Source organism: Cydia strobilella, chromosome 2 (genome assembly GCF_947568885.1).
Source record: "Cydia strobilella chromosome 2, ilCydStro3.1, whole genome shotgun sequence".
Taxonomy (NCBI): domain Eukaryota; kingdom Metazoa; phylum Arthropoda; class Insecta; order Lepidoptera; family Tortricidae; genus Cydia; species Cydia strobilella.
The window spans coordinates 8,041,527-8,053,739 of NC_086042.1; the positions used below are offsets into that span (position 1 = coordinate 8,041,527).

The 12,213-nt window shown below is 36.4% G+C and overlaps 1 protein-coding gene across 2 annotated transcripts in view; it reads right to left on the reverse strand.

Annotated features, from left to right (window-relative positions):
* The window catches only part of LOC134750398 (homeobox protein abdominal-B), a 130,760-nt gene that overhangs the window by 21,643 nt on the left and 96,904 nt on the right, over positions 1–12,213 (reverse strand). For both annotated transcript variants that reach the window (XM_063685579.1, XM_063685571.1), the window contains one exon: positions 3,133–3,222. In XM_063685579.1, the coding sequence (XP_063541649.1) occupies positions 3,133–3,143 (11 nt within the window). In that variant the 5' untranslated portion in view covers positions 3,144–3,222. The remainder of the gene's footprint in view (positions 1–3,132; positions 3,223–12,213) is intronic.

Consider the following 12,213-nt stretch of genomic DNA (forward strand, 5'->3'; position numbering starts at 1 on the left):
TAGGTATGGTAGTCTATTAAATGTGGGTAGGTACCTTAGATTCCTAGACTTTAGCGTACGTCAATACGACTAAAGTCGTAACGAAATACGTAATACCCTTGCTGTCTTTTCGTTTGCCCCGCAAAGGACGGCTGAGCCAATATCATTTTTATATCACTTATCGCTACAACTGCCAAGTCAGGTACATTTGGCATTCGAAATGTATTCATTTGTTTAGCGCATTTGCGTAAAAAACTAACTTCAGCCTCTTTATTTATCAGTCTTAAAACTTTTCCGACGTAAAAGACATCCTTATTTTTATTCAATCGGAAAATTACTAGTATAAATTGTCCTTCTTGCGGCATATTTTCTAATGGCCGAAAATTGTTCGAGTCAATGATATTACTATCAGAGCTGACTTCTTCCTCCAATGAGCAATCTTCATCAGAATGGAGACTTATATTTTCCACGTCTTCTTCGCTCGAGTCGCTCTGAAGGACTTTTCTTTTTGTGGCTTTTGTTACCTTTGTCTTTGTCTTATTTTTAGCCAATTGCCTAGCTTCTATTTCATCCTTATTTGGTGTATCCGTGGCAATCATTGATTTGCCTTTGCGTCGTGGTTTTCTGTTGATTCCTGTTTTTCTAGGACCTGCTTTAGGCAAGCCTCGCATTTCAAACGGACTGATGAACTGGCTGGATGTTCCTGGTTTATTTAAAATCATTGGTGTTTGTGGTGGTGGTGTTGCAGGTTTTTCGTCATTTTTACGGGGCGTTATTGGCAATGACTCTTCTTGGATATGCATCTCAAGTTGCACGGTAGTAATAACTGTTTCTGCATGCTCAGATATTGAGGAGCTTGAAGATCGGCGCCGGCGCTGCTCGGAAATAGAGTTGTTACTAGCAATTTCAAAACTGAATTGGCCATCATTCCGGGCTTCTGCATTTTCATTTACATGTGTTATAGGGTTGTCATTTTCCAGTGGTCTATCAGACACCTCACTTGGGGCAAAGTCAACATCGGTGAAGATATCTCTATTATATGGAAAAATACCTGTATTTTCAAAGGAACTGCATATATTGGCGGGTGTCATGGATTTTATGTGCGCTTCCTTTACGCATTCAGCGACGTTGTATATTGAAAATGTTTGGCCAGGGTGCCGCATCATCCAGTTGTCCACTGCTGCGTTGTACGCAGTTTTAAACGGCTTGAATAGAGCAACATCTAGTGGCTGTAGTTTCCCAGTGGAATGCGGTGGCACTGTCAACACTGTAACGCCGTTATCTTTAGCTAAATTTAAAGCTTGTAGACTTATATGGGCTTCATAGTTGTCCATTATCAAAAGGCTGGGATTGTCTTTGCTACTTTGAGTTATGGCGATGAAATGTTTCATTGTAGCTATGAACAATTCCGTATTCATCCACCCAGACTGACTAGCTAAGCCTAGAGTTCCAGCTGGGGCACCGGTTATCATGTGGTCCTTAAAATGAACTCGTGGAAATATCATAACCGGTGGCAACGCATATCCGGTGGCATTGATAATGCAACAAGTTGTTACCAGTGTTCCTTTTTCAGCGCTCGTTACTTTGCTGACTTGCTTTTGACCTTTCGGGGCTAGCACCCTTGCAGACTTTTGTACAGTGACAGTATTGGTTTCATCTAAGTTATACACCCTTGTCCCGTTGCCAAAGTTCGCATTTCTAGACATTGCCTCTCTTAAGTTGTCGAAGAAGATGTTGACATTGTGACGATTAAAGGCAGTTGCCCGACTAAGGCTACACCCTTCTGGTGTTCTCAGGCTTAGCACCGTATGCCTTTTACGGAAACCATAGAACCAATCGGTACCAGCAGCTTGAGCTTTGTGCCAATTTTGGGGTATTTTCAGATTATTTGTACAAGCTAGTTCATACGCTAGCATGCGCACATCATTTGGGGTTAAACCGTAGAACATTTGACTACATTTAATAAGGTATTCTACTAACGTCAGTTCCTGTTCGGCTGAAAATACTTTATTCACAGCATAATTGGGAGTGAATCTCATCCTTTCTTTAGGCACCTCAGTAGCTTTTTTTAAATAACGATGTAAGGTTGAATATGGTATGCCAGTTAATTCGGCCACTTTCCTCTTTTTGTTGCCTTGGTTGATAAGGTTTATAGCATTCTGCATTTGCTCTTCAGTGTGGAGACCTATACGTGTCTTTTTTACGTGTGTTCTGGGCATGATGATACCTAAAAACAAGTTTATAATTTAGTTTCCGAATAATAAATTGTCATGGGGAACATTGGACACTCAAGGGGAACACTGGACCAATATCCACTGCTCCCCACAAGGAGATGGCCCATTGTACCCCAAAAACCGTTACAGTAAGAATAATTCACCAAAAAAATTAAATATATATTAATACACTCAAAACACCAATGAGCACAATTTGCAATCACAAAATAACAGGATAAAACAAAAACACATTCAATAACACGCGTGAATTTGCCTACAAACATTTTCAAAAAATATGTAAAATAAATTTTACGTACTGTGTTGTTCGACCGGCAGCCATAACGCACCCTCCTTGTGCCTGAGCTCGCGGGCGACTGGCGCAGTGCGGGGCCTGTCGAGACGAGTTTACAACCACGCGTCGGCGTTTCTATGTGTGCGTAAACGATGGCGCTAGATAGTTTTATTCACTGTTCCCCGTGATCCACTGTCCCCCCTCTTCCCCTACCCAAAAAACCTAATCTTCCATGCCGACTAGGTATTAAGTTGACCATTTATAACATGAAACATTTATTATTTATTTATTTATTACTCAAATAAGTGACACAGTATTACAGTAAAACTGCGCTCTGAAACTAAATAAGAATACAAGAAAACAATATTACAAATAAAAACCAAAGACAAATTAAACATTAGATTTGGGCGACGACATAACAGCGTGACATATCCCATTATTTGTAACTATAAGGTTTACTTGACATACTTAGATATTAGCCATCTTATTAGAAATTTGACCGCACTACCTATCTAACTCTAAATATCTTATCTTCAATAAATTAAAGAAATCAAGCTCTTTCCACTCGAGACATTTAGGATAGTTAGCAAAATTCCAAGCAAACAATAAAACACTTAATGTTAATAATAATAAAGTCGTAATTCCAACCTTAGTAGCATGATCTGCGTGGCGTCGCCGCCTCACCTGTTTGTAAGGTCGACCGCGTTAAGCCGCGCCCGAACCTTACCGGCTACGTGCCTGAAACAAAATATAACATGTATCAAGCATTTCAATCTGAAATCAACTTAGATTTAATGGAAGAAAGTCTATTGTTGCTTGGGCAGATTGTTACAACTAAGGAAATATTAGCCCACAAGTGCACAATAGTCTACAAAGGTCAATCATCCGTGCCGGAGCGTTCAGGAGATATTCCTGTAGCGATTGTGGCGTACGTACTAATTAGGTTCATAGTGTTTTGACGAAAAGAATGAAGAATTTAAAATACTTAATAAATAATTTAGCTTTATTCAGACACCAAAAATATCTGCCATTCTGGATTTATTTTCAAATTAGAGTTATGTCTCTACATTCTGCGTTTTAAAATATCTGTTACAGTGAAATTGTTCTACATACAGGGACATCTTTTTCTCAAGTCAAGCTAAGTATTAGAAAATGGTACCTAGATACTTTTGACGCGTAGTCTGATCCGTTACTTTTGATGCTGACTGGACCTACGAGTATATATACCTATATAATTCAGGAAGTTAATATTTACATTGTACCTACGTATAATAAGATTTATATGGTGGTACAAATTACAATAATATATATGTATTTGTTTTCAAAAACAATTTCCATGTAATTTTTTGATTGTTTAATTCAACTATTTAAGTAATGTGGGTACACACAGAAGGTACATTACAATAAAGAGTGGAACGTATTCATTGACGCCTCCTACACGTGAACCTTAAGTGTTCTCGTAGGTAGTCTATATGTGCTTTTAAAGTCCAATCAAGTACCTCTTAAAATAGGTAACGTATTGTAACAAAAACGTAAAGTACCTACCATGCAGTTCCATACCATTACATTATTCCAAAAAAGAGAAGTCAATTTGTACCGCACTCTGTTAATGTAACTTTATTTTAAAACCCATACATTGTAAAGAAAACGACAGATCGAAATAAATAACTATATTAATGGTTCTGACTTTCTGAGCCTTTCCTTGTCTTACATTGTATGGTGGTGTCAAATATTCAACTATTGCCCCTATTGCTTAAAGTTTTATGGTTTTTGAAAATGCGATACAAGGTTTTCGTTGTTGTGTTTCATTTAGGTAGGTACTCATTTTATTACATAGCAATAAATTAAACATACAGTAGGTAATCGAATTTAAACTATCGTGAAACATACTAACTTTAAGCTAATTTTAATTTTAAGGCACTTTTAGTGCTTGAAAATAGAGACCTAATAGGCTCTCCGTAACATGTCGTGCGAGTGACTAAAAACACGTGAGTTAAACCGCAAAATTAGCTTAAAATACAGTAGGTAAGTAAAAACAGTCAATCAATTGGAACCATAGGATACCGTAAAATAACAAAAAAATCGGCCAAGAGCATGTCGGGCCATGCTCAGTGTAGGGTTCCGTAGTTAGTTACCCTTCCGTCACAATAGGCTAAACTGGAGCTACTCGTTTGTGTATAACAACAGAAGATTGTTAACAAAGGGATGAAATGATGCATGCCTTTCACCCAACTTAAACAAACTATTTTTCATATCGAATACGAGGAAACCAAAAAGACAAGGCTTTGCATAATCAGTACTTAATTAAAAGTAATTGACGTATGGCCATGATTTTTTCCTTAGAACTTACTTTCAATCGGACTTATCCATAGCGAAAAATATTAAATTGCAATATTTTTATGAAAAAACATATTTTAGAAAACTGCAGTAATTTTAAAATATTTGAATCTGAATTTGTTAATGTAAATCAGCGGGATTGCCTCTTACTTTATAAGTTTATACTTTTTCGTTCTAAAGCTGACAATAGTCAACGTCATTACTCATTCAGCCAATGAAACTGTTTCACACAAATTAAATATTTTAGATAGGCTTTTTTATTTAAATGTTCATAACGTATTACGTATAAGTAGGTATGTTTATCTTTTTCAGATGTGTAGTGATAAGTTGCGTCAACACCTCATACCTACTACATATTTGTGTTACTACCTATAAAACAATCCGAGGCATCCCAATTGCCGCCTTCCCACGCACGAAAATGTTCCTAAAACATTTTTAGAATCAGTTTTACTTTAAGGATTCTTTTTGAACAGACGAATGTGTGTTTTAAAATGTAGCCAAATGCATGTGTATAAAGTTTTGTAGGGGTTCCGTGGATGGAAGGTAAATTTGTAAGACAGTAGGTACCATTTTTTTTTTCATTAAATCAATTTTGCAAATTTGAAAAATTTCAGTCGGCACATTAGTATCTTCTTCTCTGGGCGAGAATATTAGATAGTTTCCCTAAATCTTGGGAGTAGAAAGCTAAGCGGACTTCAGTCTTTCTCAAACGCTTATAAAGTGCAGCCCGTGCAGCCCATAGGCATATAAGTACCTAAAGTACCTACCTACAATCAAACAGTACACTATTCCTTTTGCTAAAAATGTGTCTAAAAATACATAAAACTATTCGCATTAGCAAGTAGACACATTAAAGAACCGACTCCTCTATCAATCGTCTGACCCATTACGACAGGGAAACACTCGGAGAGAGCTCTAGAAATCTCGGCTATAAATGCCCACAAGCGCTAAATTTATTTTCATCGCTTGTACCACTTAAGGAATAAGATTGAAAAATGTACCCGATATTTCCTGGTAATTCCCGGCGTATTTTTTGTTCGGCAATAAAATATTTACGGGGCTCGGATGAATATAGGAGTTGAGGGCGTCCCCGTTTTTCCACTTCGACAAATTAATTCATTTTCATGAACAAACAATATTTCAGATGCTGCGATTTGGGTTCTAACAGCTGTCAGATCTATTTTACGCATATAAAATATTTATTTCCTTTTTACAATTCTATTAAGCAGTTTTAAACAGAAAATGAGTCATAAAACTTTACGTCACCAAGGTTTTATGACAATTTTCTGAATTGAGTAAAATGAATTGATTGACTGCAGATGCAGTTATTGTCGATATCTAGGGATCGACTAATCAATTTTTTACAGATGGGAATAAAATATGTTTTTTCGAGATATTTAGCTGTTTTTAAAGTAAATAACATATTTTCGTGCTTCATGTTTTACAAACAGAATATTTAAGTAATAACACACAGTAATGCAAAATGCAATCCCGCGCCGCGCTCGAGTTCTAAGAACTGCAATATCAGGGATCTTGCAGCAGTCGTTACTCGACGGATGCAGCGATGCACTCCCAGATATGACGCGTCATACATACCGACCAACGTATACTTGTATGTAAGGCCACATTGGCCACGTAATGCGACGGGTTGAGATCTTATCAGAGCGGGCCGAAACGCCGCCATGACAGAAATTCGATACAGACGAAAGAGTTACATTTTTTTTGTCAACTTCAACATTTCCGGATTAACAGCATATGCCTTTATCTCGCACATTAGAATGTAATCCAAAGTATCTCAGAGGTAAAAATGAGAAAGAGGTAAAAATAGAGAATAAGTAAGAGCCGTCTTGTCTTCCGATGGTGTAAAATAATGATAACATAAGTAAAAGTCGTAGAAAATATCGATAGTAGTAGTATTCAAATTATTGTACATAGTAGTAAATTATATATAGATTACAACACATTATTTAAAAAAAAACAAAAGCACGTAGATATTAATAAAACTCATTTTAATTCACAACATTAAATTCTAATGTCATAACTTCGTTATTCTATTATAATCAAGCATCGTTAACTGCGAGCGAAATCCATTGAAATGACGTATGACAACCAGTTACAACCCTAGTACTTCAATGGATTTCGCTCGCAGTTTACGATCCTTGATTATAATTCCTTGACATCCAAAAAATCATTCGTATGTATCTAAGAAACCATATGATAATTCCACTGTTGCTAAACATAATTAAAGATACCTTTATATAATATGTTATATACACTCACAATATCTCTATCTATGATACGATATCCTTGTTACTTATAGATAAAAAAACACGTAGTTATTCTAGCAAAAGTAGTTTTTTTGTCAACACAATAAGGTCTTCGACATATGAAAGGTAAGTTGGCGAATACGTGCGTTGTTTTTCCAAATAAGTGTGTTTAATATAAGTCCACATGTGACATAACCCCGGACATATGTCGAGTCGGATTACTCTGAGTCATGCGGTGGGGAGGCGCCCCCGTGTGGTCGTGGCTTTATTTGATATTGCAATAACTGAAATGGGCCGAAATGCTTAAGTAAAAGCACTGATTGAGTTACATACAACATAAGGGTGTTTATTTTGTACGGGGTTTATTGAATTAAATATTTTTCTGCAAGGATTAGGTAGTTTTGCATAATTTTAGCACAAATAAAGTAACCAAAACGAAGAAACAAAACATAAAAAAAAAACTATTTTTTTCTATATTAATACTCAACAGTTATCTTAATAATGTATTGATTATCTACTAGCATTTTCTAACGTGTCTTTCATACGTAATAGGTGTTAATTACTTCTCTATCTTCTTTTAAGAAATGGTTGCCATCAAATTTATGATATTTTGCCATTAAGGTAAAATGGGGTGTGGCTTTAGGAAATTTTGGGGTTACTTTGATAGTTTAAAAATGGCCACAAAATGACCATTATAAACTGAAACTGTTCATGGAACTAGTTAGAATATTGATATTCACCTGCAGTAAAAAATCCCGCATAAAACTATATTATGACTTAAAAGCTGAAATTTCAAAGTCGCCCCGGCATTTCAAAGCCACCTCGTCTTACGGTATCAAAATTGTGCTCGTAGAGCATGACGTTGTTCGGTCGATGCTTTTAGTAAAGTGATAGCTGGACTTTACAAATAGCCACGATGGATAGCCGGGTGTTGACTAAATAATGGTTAAACGCGATTCAACATTACTTAGATTCTTCACTAGCTGCACACTTTCACGTCAGTTTTTTATTATTATTATTAAACTGATCGGCGATTGGCCTTAGTTTACTGCAAGCTATCAATTACACTTTAAACAACGTTAATGAGCAAAAAGAAATCTCGTACGACTTCGCCATTTTGATGTTCAACCAATAAACTATACTGACGTCATACATTAGATAATCTTTCGTCACTCGTCAGTAGATGTACATCGCGTAGATATAAATTCGGATATTGTTTCCTACAGCTACGTGATTGAAATTTAAAACGCATCTCCGTAAGTGATCGATACCGGGAAGACGGGTTACGCCTCTTCACGATCATTATTATTTTACTTTTGTTTATACTTACCTACCTATTACCCAACTTATTTTATAATACTTAATTTATGTTTGGTTCTATTGATAATTACATATTTATGTAAATACTATAATTATACTTATATGATATGAATATTTATATGCTTATAATAAGCTCGCCATAAGGGCTTGGCACGAAAAAGAAAAAGAGTAGGTAGTTGTACCCCATAGACATGGCTGTGGTTATTTCCGTGTGTTTATGTATCCAGTACCTCCTCGCATCTGCTCTGAAAATTATTTTAGCCGCGCCTCTAATTCTGGTACATTTGCGATGAGCTTAACAAGAGCAGCGAGCGGCTCGCTTTTCATCTCCGAAGCGCAACATTTACATTTTCGTCTCATTTATTTGCTATTTTGGGCCAAGCCAAGTCCCCCGCACCCCTCCCGCCTCCCCGCCGACGCCCGCACTCCAATGAATAAGTCTCAGACTGCCTCAGACGCGAAAGTAAAACGAAATTGGGAAGGAACGCTCTATAAAGTCTAATTAAGTTTGAAGTGAATACAGAGACGTAAAGAAATATAAAAAAGATGGAAAATTACAATTCTTTTCTTGACTTTTTTTAAATTTATTTCAATAGAATAATGTAATACGTATGACGTACCTACGTATACCTAACGTAATAATAAGACGTAAATTTAAATGGATATTAATCACGGTAGAACGTACTTAACGTAAATCAGAACCGAATAGTTGTTGACGTTCGAAAAGGGAGGAAGCCGAAAGCGCATGATCAGAATGTTAGCGCGTAATTCCGGCTCGCATGAAGATATTATACGAAGAAAACCCGTCTGAGTTGTTATTCAGAGGCCGTGGCGTATAAAAATAACGCGTCCCTTAACGAAAACCTTTGTCTCGCGTCCCCGCGGCCTAATGGGCATTATTTCGTTACCACCCTCTTGGCATTCGGGCCCAGTGCACAGGATGCAACTGTTCTGCGTGATTGAAAATTTAAGTTTAGACACAATATGAACATGCGCCGCGCCTCGTGCCATTGATAGGCTACCCCATTATAATTACCTAAACCATAATTATTTCCTACACGCGCTCAAACAACTGAATTAGTCTCACTTTTATGATCAATTACAATTAGCATGAAAAGCAACGTGTAAAAAGTATACGATGATACTTTATAGTAGGTACCTATAGTTGACGCTTAGGCGATTCGTGAATCTGATTAGTTTTCTTATTTTTACCAATTTTAAGTACTTAGTGATTTTAGGCATATAAAAAGCTTTGCTATGCTGGTCAGTAGGTATATGCTAACAAAACCTAATCTCCGAAGGCAATCAACCGAACTAATTCCACATGCTACACATATCTCCAATAAGGCCTTCTTTATTTTACGGTGGGCAGCTCCAGATTTCTATGATAGAAAAAGCGGGTCCGGACCGGGCCGGAATATAAATCGGCTTGTTATATTTTCCGGGACATTGGGATTCATGAAGTTTGTGAGCCCTGACGACATGTTCGGTAAAATATCGGCTCGCAAAACTTTATTCAGCGTGTTTATACACACGTGTTGCGACCCTAATATACCTATCTTTTTAATGAAAATCTATTTATATATTTCGAGTCTACTAGTGAAAGCTCATAAGTAGTTAATCAATAGAGACCCACAAAAGAACTATTCAATTAGAGCGTTGTCTGCGGTATTTACTATTTATTTGTGTGTTGTATCTACCTAAGAATTTAATACCTAATATATGTTAAACAGAAAATATTGTTAATATTTTCAGATCCGAAATAAAACGAACTAAACAGACAACAGACATTTATTTATGAACTCAAAAGATACTCCCGGGTTTATTTTCACGAAATTATATGATATTTCGCATAAATTTAAAGTAATATGAATCTAAATGTGCTCTAACCCTCGCCAGGGAGCGGCCCTCGACGGTCTATCCGTTTTTATAATTATAATGCAACGAAATGTAAATTCTGGCTCTGCAAAATATGTTTAAAACATGCCTGGAAGCACGCACTTCTCAAAATGAATAAAAAAATTCATTACAAGTATACTCGGTAACTGCTAAGCTAAAGGGAAAATAAAGTTAAAACAAATTGCAACGTCGCGATAAGCAAATTGCATGACATGTACAAGCACTCCGTTCTTTCAAAATAAAGAAATTCACTGTTATCATAGAGAAATAACTATATAAAAATGGTAGGTAATTTATATGAGAGGTATGGTAAAACGTACTATATTAATTTATTAAATAGTTTAAAACTTGCTTATAACGTCATATTTATGCACTTATTAAGCATACATTTTTTTACACTTAAATTTTCACAAAGCTCGCTTTAAACTTATTATAAATGACTTTTTTATCTATGTATGGAGTGAACACTCTCTGCTTAGGTACTTACTTATTTCTCTATGCTGTTAATATCAACGTTTAAATACCTAAGATATCTCGTATACTTTATTTTTACATTAGTGTAAATAAAACAGGGTTCGTCTCGATCTAGACCGCTAATGACGTGCATATCTTGAGGCAGTAATTTTATTGTTATCTTGGTCTTCATGGGCCGGCTTGGAATAATTGTCCAAGTTAATGGGGGGGCCTCAATAAGGGCCTGACTATATATAGTGATACCACTGTACTATGTGAAGTACTTAGTACTTCTGTAAGGCCGCGTGATAAACTGAACTTGGCAGTGGCACCTTAAAACTTGGTGGCATGTAACGTTTTGTACAAGCCTTAAGGGAAAAGTGGACGAATCTTCTCGGGGCAGAGGTGTAGGGTTAGTGCCGGCGTAACTTTATTTAAAGTTCAAAAGCGCATAGTAATATGCCTACTTGAATAATAAACTATCTTTATTATTTACAACGACGGGACTTAATCGCGTAAAATACGTTTTAAATTTACCTCCGACGTTTCGAGGACGGCGTTGTCCCCGTGGTCTCGGAGAAGACTGGCTAAAGTTGACATCAACATCTTCTAGGCGCGCGAGTTTTTCGAACTACCCGCACTTGGTCTTGTTTATTAACTTGAACGTTTTGCGCACTAGGGATGTTACCGGGTCGACACACAACACTCACAATATTCGATTTTTCAACTTTCGATATTTGGTTTCGCTTACACTTACTAATGACTGGGTTCCATGTGGATGAGATCTTAAAACCTTCGTCTCGATTGAAATTTCTATGTTTCTTGATTTCAACGGCTTCACGGATTTTTCTACTATAAATTTAAAACTTATTTTACGCGATTAAGTCCCGTCGTTGTAAATAATAATGAGTAAAAATCGTGAAAGTTTAAATCAATAAACTATATTTATCGCTTCTCCATACAAACGTAGGTAGGCCCCATATTTACACAATTTGATGAATCTTAACCGTAGCTCTGCCCTTTCGTTTGACTTTACTAACATTTTTGATAATTATAAGAGACGGAGCAACAAACATCTATCCTACAAATATTTGGAAGATCCTCACTATTGTAATACCTAATTAAAAAAAACGAAAAAAAAACGAAGGGGCATAGTTGTGATTAATGACTAATATACATCAAATTGTGTAAAAATAGTTTTCCATAACGCAAATACCTACGCAGAAAGGAAAATGGGACTACGTTTGTATATACAAGCGGTCGTCTACAGTACTATCCTCTCAAGTCTTCAAACGAGTTCGCAAGGACGAGAGCCCCAGATCAAGTTATTAACATTTGCATGTAAATCAGCCGTTCGAAGCCTCAACTCAGCGGGGCCTTTATCTATTCCCTCATAAAATATGAAATGAGCCTTTTTCTTGATAAAGTCATCTACACCTACTTACTCGTACTC